Source organism: Ranitomeya variabilis, chromosome 1 (assembly GCF_051348905.1).
Source record: "Ranitomeya variabilis isolate aRanVar5 chromosome 1, aRanVar5.hap1, whole genome shotgun sequence".
In the NCBI taxonomy this organism is placed as follows: Eukaryota; Metazoa; Chordata; class Amphibia; order Anura; family Dendrobatidae; genus Ranitomeya; species Ranitomeya variabilis.
This window is the reverse complement of record NC_135232.1, coordinates 100,992,471-101,015,173: the sequence shown is the minus strand read 5'-3', so window position 1 is coordinate 101,015,173 and position 22,703 is coordinate 100,992,471. Positions and strand designations below refer to the sequence as shown.

Here is a 22,703-nt window from a genome sequence, read left to right as displayed (position 1 = left end):
ACTCTGGTTTTATATATGAACCGCTATATCAATAGTGTCCCTCGTTGGATTGGACATCTTCCAATTTCTAACCACCAAACTTCAATCAAAGGACGTTAACGTAAAGCTGAATAGATGTTTATCTACCAGGACCTTGTTTTCACATGTAAAACTTATTAAAAGTTAAATTAAAAGGAAAAAAAAGTTAACTTAAGTTGTACTACAATATATCTATATCCAAAAATGACAAAAAAAAAGTAAATCTTGAGTTAATCGCACACATACTATTTGAAACAGTGGTGTAACTAAAGAGGGTGCTGATATAACAATTGCACCAGGGTCCTAGAGTGTTGGCTGGTGGGACCCAAGAGTAAGGACATCATTTTCTATTGGGGCCCAGAGCTGTAAAATTAAGGTATCCTGAACACAATGACCTATTTTACATAGCTTTCATTGGCTGATCTCCTCATGGGCTTGCGAATGTTTTTACAGCATGAAACCTTAACTCTCTGGTATAACCTCACTGTGCCAGGCAATAAGTGTTTTGCATCCTTCTAGTACTTTTATGCTTTCTTTGAAGGCTGAGGTAATAAACACCCTGGGATTTAAAGTCTAGCTGGAGTTTCCCCCAAGATCCCACCTCTTTTCGGACTGCCAAATAAACATTGAAGGAGTGAGAGCAGATCTTCAGTGTCCCCAAGAAGAGTTCTGCTGGCCAGCTGTAGCCTCTTCCCATGCATGTTTAATAGAGGAGATCAAGTCCTTCCTCTGCTCCCAGGCTCTCTGAAGACCTGCCCTCTGCTGGGGAGCTCAACACTGCCTCTCTGAAGTCAGGGCATTCTGAAGATCCAGGATAGCATCACACAGTGGAGATGAAAATGCCAAAAAGGAAAATCTTGCTGCTTGTATTGCAGGTGCTGCTGGGATTAAACTGGGGATGTGAGGGGCAGACAAACTATCAAGGTAACCTCTTTATATATACCTCTCTGAAAAAAAATTAAAATGTTATATATATATATATATATATATATATATATGTATATATATATATATATATATATATATATATATATATATGTATATATATACATATATATTCTGCAATTTGCAAAATTTACATGGTTCTGTAAAGAAATATTGAATGCATGTATTTATTATTTTTTAGTTATAATTAGTTTAGTTTAGATAGTCACAAGTAATTAAAATTACAGATCCAATCGTAGTCTATGGATATAAAGCTTTTAGAAATATGATACATTGGTGTAATCACTTCCAATTTTAAAGATCGTTATTAATTGTAAATGCTTAATAATAATTTCTAGTTCCTTATACATGTGGGGCACTGGCCATGCACAATATTTAGTAGACATAAGCAATTTTCAATGGGAAACCTATTTCTCTGTATCTGCTCTTCCCGATATGTGTAGAAAAAGGAAATTATAATTATTTTCTCATTGTGGCCAAGTATTTACGTCTTTTTCATGTATCTTTAGTGATAAAAATAATAATAATCATCATCACAAAGAAAAGGACAGTATTCTGTTACAGGTGGATTTGGATTAGTTGGAGGCTTGGGCAGAAAACTGGCAAATGAGGTTTAATAGTTGTAAACATAAGGTTACGCTCTTTAAAGATATTATATGTCTCTATGGATAAATAGGTTAAGCAACCAGTATCAGGCAGCTGCTGCCAAGGCAAATAAGATCATCAGGTGCATCAAAAGACGCAAAATATAAAAATTTGAGATTGCTCAGTATTTGATAGCTTTTAATGGCTAACTGACAAATGGCAACTCAGGTCTCGTCATCAGGCATAGGCGAGAGGCATGAATGCCCATAATAAGGACACTGAAAATAACTTGCCAGAACATGGAATATTGTGTACTTGGGCACCAGTTTACGGCAAAGTCATTGCTGAACTGAAGTTGGTAAACGGCTGAGCAATCAAAGTGTTGTTCAAATGGATCAAAAATGTGTTTAATTAAAAATATAAGAGATCAGATGGATGGGGGTCTTCTAATAACTATTTGATCTATTGATCTTTTTGTTCCCTGGACTGTAACTATAACAAGGGGCATCCTCTTTATCTTTAGGTAGGAAAGTTTATATATCATCATACATAAGGATTCTTTACTGTATGAACAGATAAACTATGGAATTTTCTGCCAGAGGAAGTTGTGAATTCATTCTAAGAGTTTAAATCAGGTGTGGATACCTTTCATAAGTGTAGTAGTATGACAAGGACTCATTTAGACGTTAGGGGTTTTTAAACGTTTAAGAAAATTGGACCGAGTTTCATCAGACTTGCATCAGAGTTTGGTCAGAGTTTTTTCACTTAAGAGAAATAAAAAAAAATCTCCACCTTCTCCTATCAGTTAGTGAAAAATGGACAGCACTTGGATGGCATCTGTATGCTGTCAGGCTTTATCACGGACCCATAGACTTGTATTGCAGATTTAGATCAGACACTTGAATCAATATTGGACATGTCTCCGCAATTTTGCATGAACCACTCGGTCCAAGGAAAAAATGTAAAACATGAACAGCTCCATAGACTTCCATCCAAGCATTTATTCTGATTGCCATACTTGAAGTCGGGATGTTTATGCTTACGATTACAAAAAAAATGTATTTCTCCCTCATTGGATTGGCTTTCTCCGGACCAACACTGTAGGATAATGCTTCCACCAATGATTTTTACCCCAGTGACATTATAAAATGTATTGGGATATCGGACCAAGCCAGTGACTGGCACACAGAAATTATTTCAAGGATAGTTAAAGGGAACCTGTCACCCCGTTTTTTTCGTATGAGATAAAAATACTGTTAAATAGGGCCTGAGCTGTGCATTACAATAGTGTATTTTGTGGACCCCGATTCCCCACCTATGCTGCCGAAATACCTTACCAAAGTAATCGTTTTCGCCTGTCAATCAGGCTGGTCCGGTCAGATGGGCGTGGTGTCTTCCCCCAGATCTTGCTTAGTTTTCCGTTGGTGGCGTAGTGGTTTGCGCCTGCCCAAGTCCAGAATCCACTGCACAGGGGAGGGAAAAGAGCGCGACCTGCACTATTCCCCTGGTGATCGGTGGGGGCGGCCATCTTCCTGTGGCCGCGCGTGCGCAGATCGAGCGCTCTGCTGCCCGGGCTTCAGGAAAATGGCCGCGGGATGCCGCGCGTGCGCAGATGGAGATCGCGGTGGCCCCCACCGATCACCAGGGGAATAGCGCAGATCGTGCTATTTTCCCTCCCCTGTGCAGTGGATTCTGGACTTGGGCACGCGCACACCACCAACGGAAAACTAAGTAAGATCTGGGGGAAGACACCACGCCCAGCTGACCAGACCAGCCTGATTGACAGGCGAAAACGGCTACTTTGGTAACGTATTTCGGCAGCATAGGTGGGGAATCGGGGTCCACAAAATACACTATTGTAATGCACAGCTCAGGCCCTATTTAACAGTATTTTTATCTCATACGGAAAAAACGGGGTGACAGGTTCCCTTTAATAAATATCTTTTTAATCACGTGAAAACTTTTCACTTTGAAATTATTATTATTATTATTATTATTATTTATTATTATAGCGCCATTTATTCCATGGCGCTTTACATGTGAGGAGGGGTATACATAATAAAAACAAGTACAATAATCTTGAACAATACAAGTCATAACTGGATCAGGAGGAGAGAGGACCCTGCCCGCGAGGGCTCACAATCTACAAGGGATGGGTGAGGATACAGTAGGTGAGGATAGAGCTGGTCGTGCAGCGGTTTGGTCGATTGGTGGTTACTGCAGGTTGTAGGCTTGTCGGAAGAGGTGGGTCTTCAGGTTCTTTTTGAAGGTTTCGATGGTAGGCGAGAGTCTGATATGTTGTGGTAGAGAGTTCCAGAGTAGGGGGGATGCACGAGAGAAATCTTGTATGCGATTGTGGGAAGAAGAGATAAGAGGGGAGTAGAGAAGGAGATCTTGTGAGGATCGGAGGTTGCGTGCAGGAAAGTACCGGGAGACGAGGTCACAGATGTATGGAGGAGACAGGGTGTGGATGGCTTTGTATGTCATGGTTAGGCTTTTGTACTGGAGTCTCTGGGTAATGGGGAGCCAGTGAAGGGATTGACAGAGGGGAAAGGCCGGGGAATAGCGGGGGGACAGGTGGATTAGTCGGGCAGCAGAGTTTAGAATATATTGGAGGGGTGCGAGAGTGTTAGAGGGGAGGCCACAGAGCAGGAGGTTACAGTAGTCGAGGCGGGAGATGATGAGGGCATGGACTAGGGTTTTTGCAGATTCTTGGTTTAGGAATGTACGGATCCGTGAAATATTTTTGAGTTGGAGAAATAATTGAGTTTTCCCGTACGATCACTAAGGAATAGATCTGGATCATTGAAATCTCTCAGATTATTCATGAATCGCATTTAAACATTGTAGAGGAACATGTCCTTGTTGAATGCTTAATGACATTTCTTTATCCAGAAAACTGCAGACAATAGTAATAAGCTGCATCACTTTTCTCAGTTCAAGAGTTTTGTAAACTAGATAAAAAGAACTATGGCTGACATTACAGGTATCCTTAGACTTCACAGTATTTATTTAACAGCCTTCGGCTTGATCTCGAGTCATGGTGATGTGTTTGATTGACAAGATTGATCTTGTTCAACCCTAGATGGGTCCACCAGGGTCTTCTCCGCCGTTATTTTGATTGTATCAAGCCATAGGATTGCTGGTCATTCTCTTCGCCTGTTCTGTTCCCTCTATTCTTCAAACCATTATGTCTTTCTCCACTGATTGCTCTCTTCAGATTTCAAAATACCAAGTCTGCCTAGTTTTGCTGTTTTACACCCCCAGACTCATTATTAGGGAGATTTGCTTAGGAGGTTTTCTGGGACTTCTATTGGTGACTTATTTTTAGGATTATTTGGGGCCTGGCCCCGACACTGCCATTGATTGGCTGGCAATAGAGTCTCCAAGTGCTGGCACAGCTCCATATTTTGTGTAGTGGCTGTGAATGGTACTGCAGCTCTATCCTATTCAAGTAAATAGGAGACAGTAGCAGCCAAATACAAACAGCCAAATCAGACATCTCTTGTTAGTGTAATTTTGCAGGCTTTGCTACATAAATGTGCCACAACTACTAACTATTAAAGCTTTTTACAGATGGGACCTAAATCTATAGATAGTATCTGCCCCTGATGTTCCCTATGCAGAACAAGAGCCCTAGGGTCTGGATTTTCCTGTTTATTTATGACTTTTAGAATATATTAACATTTCAAGGATTTTAAAAATGACCAATGCTGAGCATTTCACTGCCTGTATATTACACCTGTTTTGGCAAAGAACTTAGTGTAATTATAGATGTGAATGGCTCTTAGCTATAGGTGCCAGCAAGTGATGGGAATGTTCTTATGGGTGGGTGTTGTTATACCTAGAATTTTCTCTGGTGTAACAAAATTTTACTACAAATATCTTGATTTCTATATATTGGGGCATAGAGTGAATAACAATAGCAGAAACCAGGCCCTATTGCTTGTTTTTATAATGGAGAGAATTGACACTTGACTAAGTACAAAATCACCACTACCAACAAGAACAACAGCAGCTTCTAGACAATGGCGCATGTTATTTGGCTAATAGAGGTCTGGTTTCAGGTTTTCAGTTACCATTGATGATGGTATATGGCTATGTTATAGTCGGAACATTTCATAAACCATTTGGTAATATTTAGAAGAATGACTTCATTTTCTTGGTAAGCTCTGAAGCGTGATATCTTTTATTTAGCTGCAAATATACATGACACATCAGCTTTGTACATACTGAGAATCTAGTTGTGCATGGGGAAGATACTGAATGTTGCATATAATGTACTAAGTTGTATCACCAGCTGGTTATATCGAGAAGACTCCTGTTCTATGTATGGCTGAATTTAGGCATTTGTTTCACCATTCAGCTAATGCAAATCGGGGCACCATGTTAAAGAACTTGAGAGACAGCTAGGTAGAAGACAGATAGATGGATAGTGAGATAGATAAAAGCTTTAAACCCTTTTTAAAATGCTGATATAGTTGTAAGAGGGAGTGCTGTAGATGATGAGATTCCCCAGCGCTGTGCGGCATTTGTGTTGGAAGACTGCCTCCTACTGCCCAAGCAGAACCCTGTGAAACCTACAGGAATGGGAAGAGTTTCGAGAAGGATGAGCTTAGATAAAATGTAATGACCAGAGGTCCGAATAAGATCCAGTGAGTCACAAACCAAGACTAAGGCAGAAATCTCCAACAGTGGTTTACTAAAAGGCAGAATAAGTAAGGTAATATGAGGAATACTCAGGCAGAAGCACCCAAAAGATACACTAATTCAGCAGCAGCTGAAATCACTGTGCCACTCCAAGGTCTCCTGAGAACTGTATACTCCAACAGGCTAGTAATCAATTTACCTCACAGAACAACTCAATACAAGAACAAGCGTAAATTGAATGTAGTGTTATCAAGAGGAGCCCCTGGAATGACACACTGAGTATAACTTACACACATCTAATATGCGATACACCTCTTAAAGTAACGATTAAACACTCTGCAAAGGGATACCCGGGTATCTATGACTATGGTACCGTTAACCTAAGATTAGTCTTCTCTCAGGCAGGATTCCACACAGGCTGCAGCCAGTCCAAGTCTTCGGCGCCAATAAGTTACAGCACGCTTCTCCGTCTTGTTGGCCGATGCCGAGCCCAAACGCCGGGGACTTAGTTTAGTGGCCTAAAGAAGTTGTCTCTCCTCCTGTAGTTCCTAGAAATGCTCTTACAACAATCCGTCCGTCTTTATATCAGCAGTCTGTCCAAACTTGTTTCTCAACTCAATGCACAGGGACTCCACAGACTCTCAAATACGTACTGGGTTTTCAGTAAAGTCTCAGTCTTACAAAATAAAGGTTAACTGTTTCCAGAAAAACGTTAGCAACAAAAACAAGTCTCTCACAGAGTTGTTTCCTCTCGAAGCTTTTCTCCAACACACTGGCAGCAAATTCACACAGTCTCTTTCTATCACACTGCTGCTTCCTCCTCTCTTCCCGCCTTTTCTTCTCAGCCCCCACTTCCTTATATGACACTTTACACACACGACACCAGACCCCACCCACCAGCACACATAGTCTCCGGGGGCCTGGCAGTGTCTGTCCTTTGCTGCAGCAGACAAAAACCAGAGGGTCCTAGTGCCCTCTCAGTGGGACTACAGTTCACCCTCTTACAGAAGCACCGGGTCAGGTGACCTTCATGACGCAGTTCCTCAATATAAGAGACCGGAGTGACAAGGTGGGAAGAGATTTTGTGCCAACCAGAGAGATCAGCAGGATGCTAAGTGGGGCACTGAGGCCGAGACACTGGGGTGTGCTAGGAAGTCCGAACCAGGGGGTTGTTGTACAATGAAGCCAGTCAATATCCGAGGACCAAACCATGCCAGTCAAGAGCTGAGGCCCAGACCCACCCTAATCAAGATCCCTGGACCAGACCACGCTGGTCAAGACCTGAGGCCCAGACCCGGTGCAGTGAAGGTCCACGAACCAGACCACGTGGGGCAAAACCCGAGACCCAGCCCTCATTTGACCAGGCCCAATAAACAACCGTCGCAGGTCAAGCACCAAAGAACTGGCGAGGACCCCTATGCAGACGTGGACATCTGCAGCAGTGAACGGGAGGGGCAAGTGAGCCGAGCCATTACTTACAGCACTGACATACAGTACAGTTTACAGTCTGGGGAGGTACAGCAGATGGGGCAGGGGCCGGCAGAAGGATATGAGGCCTAGCGGGAAGAAGCAGAGGCCCCCGCTAGGGCCTGTAATCTAAAAGGAATCATTATATTGACACTCTTAGTACTGTGACTGTTGCCTTCATTAGGAATTTGCCAGATAACTTAGAGAATCTGCTGCAAGACATATAATGTGTTTGAGAACACATTGTACTGTATGTCATGTATTGTATATTGTGTACAACACTGTCAACACTTCCCCTTCTTACACCTGTGTTAGGAAATAAACATTTAAGTTGGTTACTTCCGCCTTGTCCCTGTTTGCATGTTGCATCCAGTAACCTGTTTACATAGTATCTGCCATTACTACCTCTTGCGGTCAGGCATGCCACAGTCTGACTGCTAAAATCATGTGCAAGAACAAACATAGAGTAGATAGCTAAGATGATAGATAGATAGATAGATAGATAGATAGATAGATAGATAGATAGATAGATAGATAGATAGATAGAAAATAATACAGCGGCCTTTGTAAGCGCTAAGGCCTACTTCACAATCCGCTTTTTATGTCCATATGATGTCCGTTTTTAAGGACCGCAAATAGGGACACATGCACACCTATTGTATTCAATGGTGGTGTGCACATGTCAAGTTTTTCACACAGATCGTGTGTCCATGTGAAAAACCCATAGACATGTCCTTTTTTTCATGCAGCGCAGATAAAATGTGTAGTGAATATGTGCACACTAATGACACACGGATTCGTACATACGTATCATCAATGTGTCACGTACCAGTGCGTGGAAAAAAAGTACCCAGTCGCCTGGTGCTGAATGCAGCTCTTATCATTGTCGCCTGGTCTCCCTGCAGTCAGTGAGACCAGGCAATGCTGATGGGAATTGGAGTCAGCACCTGTTGTTTGTGTATAGCTTGTATTAAATAAATAAATAATAATAAAAAAGCAGCATGAGGTCCAGCCTTCATTTGTTTAACCAGCTGAGATAAAAGCTACTGCTGGAGGCTGATGTTAATATACTGGGAAGGAGCCAATAGACTTAAAGATTCTCAGGCTATTAATATCAGTTCACAGCTGTTTACTTAGGCTTTACTGTTTATTATAGGAAGACCCCCCAAAAAATGATGTGGGGTCCCTCCTATATTTACTACCCAGCAAAGGCTAAACAGACAACTGTGGGCTGCTATTAATAGCCTAGGAAGGGGCCATGGATATTGGCCTCCTCTCAGACTAAGACCATCAGCACTCAGCTGCCCCAGAAATGGCGCATCCATAAGAAGTGCCAAATCTAGAGCTTATACTCCGCTCTTACCACTTGCCCTGGTGCGGTGGCAAGTGGGGTAATAATTGTGAGGTGTCAGCTGTTTTATGGCCACTGGCAACAAGCCCTGGGGTTAGTAATGGAGAAGCGTCTAAAAGATACCCCATTACTAATCCACCAGTTAAACGTAATAAAGACAAACACAGAGTAAAGTCCTTTAATTGAAATAAACATTCCCCGACCCTCTTTTATACCCATAAATTAACCAAAAATCAAAAAGCAAAGTTATTCTCGCCTTTCCGCCGATAATCCATTAATGCCCATGTCCCACGACAATCTAAGTGGTTTGGTGAGCAGTCACATCAGTCATGTGACCTCTCACCACGACAGCCAGGACGCACTGAGCTGAGCGTCAGAACGCGGCTGCGTGTGACAGCAGTAACGTTAATTACGTCACCTTCTTCTTTGGAACTCTAGCTTAATACTTATCAGACATGCCTCTCTCAGACAAAACTCTACAAATTTATAGCCAGCACTAATTTAAAACAGCCTCAGGTCTACTTGACACATCCATTTTTTGTGTCCGTATGTGGTCTGTTTTTTAAAGACCACAAATACGGACACAGGCACACTCATTGTATTGAATGGTGGTGCGCATGTGTTAAAAACCAGCAGACATGTCAGTTTTTTATGCGCAGCATGGACAGAATGCGTGCCGCACACATGCGCACTGATGACACACGGATGACATCCGTTTGTCAGCATGATGCGTACCGAAGCCTGGAAACAAGCAGTACAGTACAGTACATCCAAAAAAAAGAAAAAAAGAAAAAAAAAGAAAAAAATGAAAAAAAGTAGTTAGCACTCACCAAGCCCGTTGCTGTAAAAGTCTTTATTAGGACATGGACAGGGAGAACATGATGTCTATAGGATGACAGCTGTTTCGCGCTTCATGCGCTTCCACAGATCCCGATCGGGCTTGGTGAGTGCTAACTACTTTTTTTCTTTTTTTTGGATGTCATGCACTTTTTTGGTTATGCACCCCTTAGTGCCCATGCAATTGAGTAGGAGGTAAAGGCACTGGTACAGCATTTCACAGCACGCAGATAGGTGATCGTGTAGGCGGCAGTGCGGGTATACATTTTTTTCTTCTCTGTGGACGAAGTACAGTACAGTACAATTCACACTGATCCCAGGCCAAGGCTAAGCAGACAACTGTGAGTTGATATTAATAGCCTGGGAAGGGGCCAGAGATATTGTCCCAGGCTATGAACATCAGCCCTCAGACACCCCAGGAATGGCGCATCCATGAGATGCTCCAAATCTGGCACTTAGTCTCACACTTGCCCTGTGGCTGTTGCAAGTGGGGTAATAAGTTAGTAATTGATTTCATCTTTGTATTGTCTGTCAGATGATATTAAGCCCACAGGTTAGTAATGGAGAGGTATCTATTAGATGCCCACATTACTAACTCCATAGTAAGTTTTGAAATAAATGCACAGCAAGAATAAAATTCATTATTTGAAAAAACTCAATGCCCTCTTTCTCACAGTTATTAAAAAATAAAAAGCAAAGTAATACCCACCTTATTGCCTAAAATCCATTGAAGCATATGTGCCCTCTACAAAAATGAAGAGTAATAACCATATTCCTCACATGTCCGAGGTGAAGATTATGCTCCAATGCCCATGTCCCCTGTAAAAAAAACAATAATAATAAACAACTATATAACTCACCTGTCCGACGTGAAGATAATCCCATACTGTCCCACATCATAATCCATCTCTGTGACATCTAGATTTCAAACTGAACTGTGGCATGAGGCAGGATGAGGGATATGGTTGTTAAATAAATATGTAAAAAAGGTTGTTGAGTTTTATTTAAAATAAAGGATTTTATACTTGCTGTGTGTTCGTTTTAAAATTTACTATGGGGTTATTAATGAGGGCTTGATGTCAGCTGACAATACAAAGATGACATCAACCCCAAACCTATTACCCCACTTGTCACCACCACAGGGCAAGTGGGAAAAGAGAGGCTAAGCGCAAGATTTGGTGCCATTTCTAGATCGGGTGAGGGATGATGTTGACAGCCTGGGGGGGCAAGATCTCTAGCCCCTTTCCAGGCTATTAATATGAGCACACAGCTTTCTGTTTAGATTTTGCGTTTTTGAATTTATAAAGGGGGACCCTACATTATTTTTTTTCTGGGGTCCCCCGTAAACTAACCAGGAAAGGCTAACAAAGAGCTGTGAGCTGTTATGTTATGATCCTTAGTGGTTGAGGATCACAAATTACTCCAGCTAAGTAACAAACATAGGACAAGCTCTAGGGAGGTGGTAAACTGGACTGACTGCAAAACTGAACCTATCCAAACACACTAAAGGTAGCCAGTGAGCGTGCCTAAAAATCCTAGACGTCTCGAGCCAGCCTGAGGAACTAACTACCCCTAGAGAGAAAGAAAGACCTCTCTTGCCTCCAGAGAAATAATCCCCAAAGATATAGAAGCCCCCAACATGTAATAACGGTGAGGTAAGAGGAAGGCACATACACAGGGGTGAAAACAGATTCAGCAAATGAGGCCCACTAATACTAGATAGCAGAAAATAGAAAAGGGGTCTGTGCGGTCAGTAAAAAACCCTTACAAAATATCCACACTGAGATTTCAAGAACCCCCGCACCAACTAACGGTGTGGGGGGAGAAACTCAGTCCCCTAGAGCAACCAGCAAGCGAGGAGATCACATTTTAGCAAGCTGGACAAGAAACATGATGAATGCTGATAATCAAAAAATGAACAAGCAAAAACTTAGCTTGTCTTGGAGAGACTGGGAGCAAGGTAGTCACAAGGAATCTGAAGAGCACTGAATACATTGATAGCAGGCAAGGAACTGAGTATCCAGGTGAGCTAAATAGGAAACCAACCAAGGATAACGAACCAGCTGATGCAGCCAACCTGCAGAAAGAGAACACTACACAGTACCGCTTGTGACCACTAGAGGGAGCCTAAAAATAGAGTTCACAACAGTACCCCCCCCTTAAGGAGGGGTCACCGAACCCTCATCAAGACCCCCAGGGCGATCAGGATGAGCCGCGTGGAAGGCACGAACCAAATCGGCCGCATGAACATCAGAGGCGACAACCCAGGAATTATCCTCCTGACCATAGCCCTTCCACTTAACCAAATACTGAAGCCTCCGTCTAGAGATACGAGAATCCAAAATCTTCTCCACCACGTACTCCAATTCGCCCTCGACCAGCACCGGAGCAGGAGACTCAACAGAAGGAACCACAGGTACCACATACCTCCGCAACAAAGACCTATGGAACACATTATGAATGGCAAACGATGCTGGGAGATCCAAACGAAAAGACACCGGGTTAAGGATTTCCAAGATCTTATAAGGACCGATGAAGCGAGGCTTGAATTTAGGAGAGGAGACCTTCATAGGAACATACCGAGAAGACAGCCACACCAAATCCCCAACACGAAGTCGGGGACCCACACCGCGGCGGCGGTTGGCAAAGCGCTGAGCCTTCTCCTGTGACAACCTCAAATTGTCCACCACATGGTTCCAAATCTGCTGCAACCTATCCACCACAGAATCCACCCCAGGACAGTCGGAAGACTCAACCTGACCCGAGGAAAAACGAGGATGGAAACCAGAATTGCAGAAAAAAGGCGAAACCAAAGTAGCAGAACTAGCCCGATTATTAAGGGCAAACTCGGCCAATGGCAAAAAAGTCACCCAATCATCCTGATCAGCAGAAACAAAACATCTCAAATAAGTTTCCAACGTCTGATTAGTTCGCTCGGTTTGGCCATTAGTCTGAGGATGGAAGGCCGACGAAAAAGACAAATCAATGCCTGTTGTGATTTTGCTTTTTGCTCCCTCTAGTGGTCATTAGTGATTTGACTCTGGAGCGTCTGTCTTTTCCTATATCCTCACCTGGGCCGTTAGTTCAGGGGCGTTGCTATATAAGCTCCCTGGACCTTCAGTTCAATGCCTGGCATCGTTGAAATCAGAGCTAATCTGTTGTGCTCTTGTCCTCTGATCTTGGTTCCTGTTTTTCAAGCTAAGTCTGCTTCTTTGCTTTTTGCTTTTGTTTTGTTTGGTATTTTTGTCCAGCTTGTTCCTATCTGTATCCTGACCTTTGCTGGAAGCTCTAGGGGGCTGGTGTTCTCCCCCCGGACCGTTAGACGGTTCGGGGGTTCTTGAATCTCCAGCGTGGATTTTTATAGGGTTTTTGTTGACCAGATAAGTTATCTTGCTTTATTCTGCTATTAGTAAGCTGGCCTCTCTTTGCTGAACCTGGTTCATTTCTGTGTTTGTCATTTCCTCTTACCTCACCGTTATTATTTGTGGGGGGCTTGTATCTTGCTTTGGGGTCCCTTTCTCTGGAGGCAAGAGAGGTCTTTGTTTTCTTCTCCTAGGGGTAGTTAGATTCTCCGGCTGGCGCGAGTCATCTAGCGATCACCTTAGGCATGATCCCCGGCTACTTCTAGTGTTGGCGTTAGGAGTAGCTATTTGGTCAACCCAGTTACCACAGCCCTATGAGCTGGATTTTTGTATCTTGCAGACTTACACGTTCCTCTGAGACCCTGTCCACTGGGGTCATAACAGTATGCCAGGCCAGTATTAAATGTTTAATGCATTGCAGAAGTGGGATTATAAGAAAGAAAATTTTGAGTTTTTTTTTCCCTCTCATTTTTTTTTTTTCTTTTCCCCTTTACCTCAGAGTGGCTTAAGCTTGCTGCAGACATGAATGTCCAGACCTTGATTACAAGTGTGGACCAGCTTGCCGCTCGTGTGCAGGGTATACAAGATTATGTTACCAGAAATCCTAGGTCTGAACCCAAGATTCCGATTCCTGAACTGTTTTCAGGAGACCAATTTAAGTTTAGGAATTTCAGGAATAATTGTAAATTATTTTTGTCCCTGAAACCTTGTTCGTCTGGAGACTCTGCTCAACAAGTAAAAATTGTTATTTCATTCTTACGGGGTGACCCTCAGGATTGGGCTTTTTCGTTGGCGCCAGGAGATCCGGCATTGGCTGATATTGATGCGTTTTTTCTGGCGCTCGGTTTACTTTATGAGGAACCCAATCTTGAGATTCAGGCAGAGAAAGCCTTGCTGGCTATGTCTCAGGACCAGGACGAGGCAGAGGTGTATTGCCAAAAATTTCGGAAATGGTCCGTGCTGACACATTGGAACGAGTGTGCACTGGCCGTTAATTTTAGAAATGGCCTTTCTGAGGCCATTAAGAATGTTATGGTGGGTTTTCCCATTCCCACAGGTCTGAATGATACCATGTCCCTGGCTATTCAAATTGACCGGCGGTTGCGGGAGCGCAAAACCGCAAATTCCCTCATGTTGTTGTCTGAACAGACACCTGATGTGATGCAATGTGATAGAAAAACCGCAAATTCCCTCATGGTGTTGTCTGAACGGACACCTGATTTGATGCAATGTGATAGAATCCTGACTAGAAATGAGAGGAAAATTCATAGACGCCGGAATGGCTTATGCTACTACTGTGGTGATTCTACACATGTTATCTCAGCATGCTCTAAACGTATATCTAAGGTTGTTAGTCCTGTCACCGTTGGTAATTTGCATCCTAAGTTTATTCTGTCTGTAACTTTGATTTGCTCACTGTCATCTTATCCTGTCATGGCGTTTGTAGATTCAGGTGCTGCCCTGAGTCTTATGGATCTCTCATTTGCTAAGCGCTGTGGTTTTATTCTTGAACCATTAGAAAATCCTATCCCTCTTAGGGGTATTGATGCTACGCCATTGGCAGAAAATAAGCCGCAGTATTGGACACAGGTTACCATGTGCATGACTCCTGAACACCGCGAGGTGATACGTTTTCTCGTTCTACATAAAATGCATGATTTGGTTGTTTTGGGGCTGCCATGGTTACAGACCCATAATCCAGTCCTTGACTGGAAGGCTATGTCAGTGTCTAGTTGGGGCTGTCGTGGTATTCATGAGGATTCCCTGCCTGTGTCTATTGCTTCTTCTACGCCTTCGGAAGTTCCGGAGTACTTGTCTGATTATCAGGATGTCTTTAGCGAGTCCAGGTCCAGTGCATTGCCTCCTCATAGGGAATGTGACTGTGCAATAGATTTGATTCCAGGCAGTAAGTTTCCTAAGGGAAGACTGTTTAATCTGTCGATACCTGAACATACCGCTATGCGTTCATATATCAAGGAGTCTCTGGAGAAAGGACACATCCGTCCGTCTTCTTCCCCTCTTGGTGCGGGATTCTTTTTTGTGGCTAAAAAGGACGGATCTTTGAGGCCTTGTATTGACTATCGGCTTTTAAATAAGATCACTGTCAAATTTCAGTATCCTTTGCCGCTGTTGTCTGACTTGTTTGCCCGGATTAAAGGTGCCAAGTGGTTTACCAAGATAGACCTTCGTGGTGCGTACAACCTTGTGCGCATTAAGCAAGGGGATGAATGGAAAACCGCATTCAATACGCCCGAAGGTCATTTTGAGTACTTGGTGATGCCTTTTGGGCTCTCTAATGCCCCTTCAGTTTTTCAGTCCTTTATGCATGACATTTTCCGGAACTATCTGGATAAATTTCTGATCGTTTATCTGGATGATATTCTGTTTTTTTCTGATAATTGGGACTCGCATGTGGAGCAGGTCAGGATGGTCTTTAAAATTTTGCGTGAAAATTCTTTGTTTGTCAAGGGCTCAAAGTGTCTTTTTGGTGTACAGAAGGTTCCCTTTTTGGGGTTCATTTTTTCCCCTTCTGCTGTGGAGATGGACCCAGTCAAGGTCCGAGCTATTCTTGATTGGACTCAGCCCTCATCAGTTAAGAGTCTTCAGAAGTTCTTGGGTTTCGCTAACTTTTACCGTCGTTTTATCGCTAACTTTTCTAGCATTGTGAAACCTTTGACGGATATGACCAAGAAGGGCTCCGATGTGGTTAATTGGGCTCCTGCTGCCGTGGAGGCTTTCCAGGAGTTGAAACGTCGGTTTACTTCGGCGCCTGTTTTGTGCCAGCCTGATGTCTCGCTTCCCTTTCAAGTTGAGGTGGATGCTTCAGAGATTGGAGCAGGGGCCGTTTTGTCGCAGAGAGGCCCTGGTTGCTCTGTTATGAGACCTTGCGCCTTTTTCTCTAGGAAGTTTTCGCCTGCGGAGCGAAATTATGATGTGGGCAATCGGGAGTTGTTGGCCATGAAATGGGCATTTGAGGAGTGGCGTCATTGGCTCGAGGGTGCTAAGCATCGTGTGGTGGTCTTGACTGATCACAAAAATCTGATGTATCTCGAGTCTGCTAAACGCCTGAATCCTAGACAGGCCCGCTGGTCATTGTTTTTCTCCCGTTTTGACTTTGTTGTCTCGTATTTACCAGGTTCAAAGAATGTGAAGGCCGATGCTCTTTCCAGGAGCTTTGTGCCTGATGCTCCTGGAGTCGCTGAACCTGTTGGTATTCTTAAGGATGGTATTATCTTGTCAGCTATTTCTCCAGATCTGCGACGTGTGTTGCAGAGATTTCAGGCTGATAGGCCTGATTCTTGTCCACCTGACAGACTGTTTGTGCCTGATAAGTGGACCAGCAGAGTCATTTCCGAGGTTCATTCCTCGGTGTTGGCAGGTCACCCAGGAATTTTTGGCACCAGAGATCTGGTGGCCAGATCTTTTTGGTGGCCTTCCTTGTCTAGGGATGTGCGGTCATTTGTACAGTCCTGTGGGACTTGTGCTCGAGCTAAGCCTTGCTGTTCTCGTGCCAGCGGGTTGCTCTTGCCCTTGCCTGTCCCTAAGAGACCTTGGACACATATCTCCATGGATTTCATTTCTGATCTCCCGGTGTCTCAGGGCATGTCTGTTATCTGGGTGATATGTGATCGCTTCTCCAAGATGGTCCATTTGGTTCCTTTGCCTAAACTGCCTTCCTCTTCCGATCTGGTTCCTGTGTTTTTCCAGAACGTGGTTCGTTTGCACGGCATCCCTGAGAATATTGTGTCAGACAGAGGATCCCAGTTCGTTTCCAGATTCTGGCGATCCTTTTGTAGTAGGATGGGCATTGACTTGTCGTTTTCGTCTGCTTTCCATCCTCAGACTAATGGACAGACGGAGCGAACTAATCAGACTTTGGAGGCTTTTTTGAGGTGTTTTGTCTCTGCTGATCAGGACGATTGGGTGACCTTCTTGCCGTTAGCTGAGTTTGCCCTTAATAATCGGGCTAGTTCCGCCACCTTGGTTTCGCCGTTTTTCTGCAACTCTGGTTTCCACCCTCGTTTTTCTTCGGGTCATGTGGAACCTTCTGACTGCCCTGGGGTGGATTCTGTGGTGGATAGGTTGCAGCGGATCTGGAATCTTGTGGTGGACAACTTGAAGTTGTCACAGGAGAGGGCTCAGCGCTTTGCCAACCGCCGCCGCGGTGTGGGTCCCCGACTACGTGTTGGGGATTTGGTGTGGCTTTCTTCCCGCTTTGTTCCTATGAAGGTTTCCTCTCCCAAATTTAAACCTCGTTTTATTGGTCCTTACAAGATATTGGAAATTCTTAATCCTGTGTCCTTTCGCCTGGATCTTCCTGTGTCGTTTGCTATCCACAACGTGTTTCATAGGTCCTTGTTGCGGCGGTACGTTGTGCCTGTGGTTCCTTCTGCTGAGCCTCCTGCTCCGGTGTTGGTTGAGGGCGAGTTGGAGTACGTGGTGGAGAAGATCTTGGATTCTCGTCTCTCCAGGCGGAGGCTTCAGTACCTGGTCAAGTGGAAGGGCTATGGTCAGGAAGATAATTCCTGGGTGGTCGCCTCTGATGTTCATGCGGCCGATTTAGTTCGTGCCTTTCACGCCGCTCATCCTGATTGCCCTGGTGGTCGTGGTGAGGGTTCGGTGACCCCTCACTAAGGGGGGGGTACTGTTGTGATTTTGCTTTTTGCTCCCTCTAGTGGTCATTAGTGATTTGACTCTGGAGCGTCTGTCTTTTCCTATATCCTCACCTGGGCTGTTAGTTCAGGGGCGTTGCTATATAAGCTCCCTGGACCTTCAGTTCAATGCCTGGCATCGTTGAAATCAGAGCTAATCTGTTGTGCTCTTGTCCTCTGATCTTGGTTCCTGTTTTTCAAGCTAAGTCTGCTTCTTTGCTTTTTGCTTTTGTTTTGTTTGGTATTTTTGTCCAGCTTGTTCCTATCTGTATCCTGACCTTTGCTGGAAGCTCTAGGGGGCTGGTGTTCTCCCCCCGGACCGTTAGACGGTTCGGGGGTTCTTGAATCTCCAGCGTGGATTTTTATAGGGTTTTTGTTGACCAGATAAGTTATCTTGCTTTATTCTGCTATTAGTAAGCTGGCCTCTCTTTGCTGAACCTGGTTCATTTCTGTGTTTGTCATTTCCTCTTACCTCACCGTTATTATTTGTGGGGGGCTTGTATCTTGCTTTGGGGTCCCTTTCTCTGGAGGCAAGAGAGGTCTTTGTTTTCTTCTCCTAGGGGTAGTTAGATTCTCCGGCTGGCGCGAGTCATCTAGCGATCACCTTAGGCATGATCCCCGGCTACTTCTAGTGTTGGCGTTAGGAGTAGCTATTTGGTCAACCCAGTTACCACAGCCCTATGAGCTGGATTTTTGTATCTTGCAGACTTACACGTTCCTCTGAGACCCTGTCCACTGGGGTCATAACAAATGCCCATCTTAGCACAAAAAGTCCGCCAAAACCTGGACACAAACTGGGATCCTCTATCAGACACAATATTTTCAGGAATGCCGTGCAAGCGAACCACATTCTGAAAAAATAGAGGAACCAAGTCGGAGGAGGAAGGCAACTTAGGCAAGGGCACCAAATGGACCATCTTGGAAAAACGATCACACACCACCCAGATGACAGACATTTTCTGAGATACTGGAAGATCCGAAATAAAATCCATGGAAATGTGCGTCCAAGGCCTTTTCAGGACAGGCAAAGGCAAAAGCAAACCGCTGGCACGAGAACAGCAAGGCTTAGCCCGAGCACAAATCCCACAAGACTGCACAAAGGAACGCACATCCCGCGACAAGGAAGGCCACCAGAAGGACCTAGCCACCAAATCTCTGGTACCAAAAATCCCAGGATGACCCGCCAACACCGAAGAATGAACCTCGGAAATAACTCTGCTGGTCCATCTCTCCGGGACAAACAATCTCTCTGGTGGACAACGGTCAGGTCTATCCGCCTGAAATTTCTGCAGCACTCGTCGCAAATCTGGGGAAATGGCAGACAAAATCACTCCCTCTCTGAGAATACCAGCCGGCTCAGAAACTCCCGGAGAGTCAGGCACAAAACTCCTAGAAAGTGCATCAGCCTTCACATTCTTCGAACCAGGCAGGTATGAGACCACGAAGTTGAAACGGGAGAAAAACAACGACCAACGAGCCTGTCTAGGATTCAGGCGCTTGGCAGACTCGAGGTAAATCAGATTTTTGTGATCAGTCAAGACCACCACACGATGTTTAGCTCCTTCGAGCCAATGTCGCCACTCCTCAAATGCCCACTTCATAGCCAACAACTCCCGATTACCAACATCATAATTCCGCTCGGCAGGCGAAAATTTTCTTGAAAAGAAAGCACATGGCTTCATCACAGAGCCATCAGAGCTTCTCTGCGACAAAACAGCCCCTGCTCCAATCTCAGAAGCATCAATCTCGACCTGGAAGGGGAGAGAGACATCTGGCTGACATAAGACTGGAGCTGAAGAAAACCGGTGCTTCAGCTCCCGAAAGGCCTCCACGGCCGCAGGAGACCAATTAGTCACATCAGAACCCTTCTTGGTCAAATCCGTCAAAGGTTTAACCACGCTAGAAAAATTAGCGATGAAACGACGGTAAAAATTAGCAAAACCCAAGAACTTCTGAAGACTCTTAACAGATGTAGGCTGAGTCCAGTCATGAATAGCCTGGACCTTGACTGGGTCCATCTCCACAGTAGAAGGGGAAAAAATAAAACCCAAAAAGGAGACCTTCTGTACTCCGAAGAGGCATTTTGAGCCCTTCACAAATAAAGCATTAGCACGCAGGACCTGAAACACCATCCTGACATGCTTCACATGGGACTCCCAATCATCAGAAAAGACCAAAATGTCATCCAGATAAACAATCATAAATTTATCCAGATATTCTCGGAAGATGTCATGCATGAAGGACTGAAACACAGAAGGAGCATTAGAGAGTCCAAAAGGCATCACCAAGTACTCAAAATGGCCTTCGGGCGTATTAAATGCTGTTTTCCATTCATCTCCCTGCTTAATGCGCACAAGGTTATACGCACCACGGAGATCTATCTTGGTGAACCAACTGGAACCCTTAATCCGAGCAAACAAATCAGACAATAATGGCAGAGGATACTGAAATTTGACTGTGATTTTATTCAGAAGACAATAATCTATACAAGGTCTCAAAGAACCGTCCTTCTTGGCCACAAAAAAAAATCCTGCACCAAGAGGGGAAGAGGATGGGTGAATATGTCCCTTCTCCAAAGACTCCTTTATATAACTCCGCATCGCGGCATGCTCTGGTATAGACAAATTAAAAAGTCGTCCCTTAGGGAATTTACTACCAGGAATTAAATTTATAGCACAGTCACAATCCCTATGAGGGGGCAGGGCACTGGACCTGGGCTCATCAAATACGTCCTGGTAGTCAGACAAAAACTTAGGGACCTCAGAAGGAGTGGAAGAAGCAATAGACACCAACGGAGTATCGCCATAAATTCCCTGACAACCCCAACTTGACACAGACATAGCTTTCCAATCTAAAACTGGATTATGAGCCTGCAGCCATGGCAGACCCAAAACGACAACATCATGCAAATTATGCAAAACTAGAAAGCGAATCACCTCCTGATGTACGGGAGTCATGCACATGGTCATTTGCGTCCAATACTGAGGCTTATTCTCAGCCAATGGCGTAGCATCAATTCCCCTCAGAGGAATAGGAAATTCCAAAGGCTCCAGGACAAAACCACAGCGCCTGGCAAACGACAAATCCATCAGATTCAGGGCAGCACCCGAATCCACAAAAGCCATAACCGGGTAAGACGACAAAGAACAAATCAAAGTAACAGACAAAATAAATTTAGGCTGTATAGTACCAATGGTGACAGGTTTAGCGATTTTCTTTAAGCGTTTAGAGCATGCTGAGATAACATGAGTAGAATCACCACAGTAAAAGCACAACCCATTTTGACGTCTATGACTTTGTCGCTCAATTCTGGTCAGAGTTCGGTCACATTGCATAGACTCAGGTCTCTGTTCAGAAAATACCGCCAAAGGATGAGCAGATTTGCGCTCCCTGCAAACGCCGATCAACCTGAATGGCTAAAGCCATAGAATCACTCAGACTTGTAGGGGTGGGAAACCCCACCATAACATTCTTAATGGCTTCAGAAAGACCTTCTCTGAAATTTGCAGCCAGGGCACACTCATTCCATTGAGTAAGCACCGACCATTTCCGAAATTTTTGACAATACACCTCTGCTTCATCCTGACCTTGAGAGATAGCCAGCAACGCTTTTTCTGCCTGATTCTCAAGATTAGGCTCCTCATAAAGCAGTCCAAGAGCCAGAAAAAATGCATCTACATTAAGCAATGCAGGATCTCCTGGCGCCAGAGAGAAGGCCCAATCTTGAGGGTCGCCACGCAACAAGGAGATAACAATTTTAACTTGCTGAGCGGAATCACCAGAGGAACGAGGTCTCAGAGATAGAAATAACTTACAATTATTCTTAAAATTCATAAACCTAGATCTATCTCCAGAAAACAACTCAGGAATGGGTATCTTTGGTTCTGACATAGGGCTATGAATAACAAAATCCTGAATACTTTGCACCCGTGCAGTAAGATGATCCATACTAGAAGTCAGAGTCTGAATATTCATGTCTGCAGCTGAGCTCAAAACCACCCAGAGTTCAAGGGGACGAAAGAAGCTAAACAGACTGCAGCAAAGGAAAAGCGGGAGGAAAAAAAAAAAATGTACTCAGGTCTTCTTTTTATCCCACTTCTGCGATGCATTAAACACACTGCGGCCTGCTATACTGTTATGATCCTTAGTGGTTGAGGATCACAAATTACTCCAGCTAAGTAACAAACATAGGACAGGGAGGTGGTAAACTGGACTGACCCCAAAACTGAACCTATCCAAGCACACTAAAGGTAGCCGGTGATCGTGCCTAAAAATCCTAGACGTCTCGAGCCAGCCTGAGGAACTAACTACCCCTAGAGAGAAAGAAAGACCTCTCTTGCCTCCAGAGAAATAATCCCCAAAGATTTAGAAGCCCCCAACATGTAATAACGGTGAGGTAAGAGGAAGGCACATACACAGGGGTGAAAACAGATTCAGCAAATGAGGCCCACTAATACTAGATAGCAGAAAATAGAAAAGGGGTCTGTGCGGTCAGTAAAAAACCCTTACAAAATATTCACACTGAGATTTCAGGAACCCCCGCACCAACTAACGGTGTGGGGGGAGAAACTCAGTCCCCTAGAGCAACCAGCAAGCGAGGAGATCACATTTTAGCAAGCTGGACAAGAAACATGATGAATGCTGATAATCAAAAAATGAACAAGCAAAAACTTAGCTTGTCTTGGAGAGACTGGGAGCAAGGTAGTCACAAGGAATCTGAAGAGCACTGAATACATTGATAGCAGGCAAGGAACTGAGTATCCAGGTGAGCTAAATAGGAAACCAACCAAGGATAATGAACCAGCTGATGCAGCCAACCTGCAGAAAGACAACACT

At 44.2% G+C, this 22,703-nt stretch overlaps 1 protein-coding gene across 1 annotated transcript in view; it reads left to right on the top strand.

Moving 5' to 3' along the window:
- The first annotated feature begins 700 nt into the window (after window positions 1-700).
- Window positions 701-22,703, top strand: part of THBS4 (thrombospondin 4) — a 105,330-nt gene continuing 83,327 nt past the window's right edge. Inside the window, exon 1 of the mRNA XM_077286838.1 lies at window positions 701-942. Within this exon, the coding sequence (XP_077142953.1) occupies window positions 852-942 (91 nt within the window). The 5' untranslated portion in view covers window positions 701-851. The remainder of the gene's footprint in view (window positions 943-22,703) is intronic.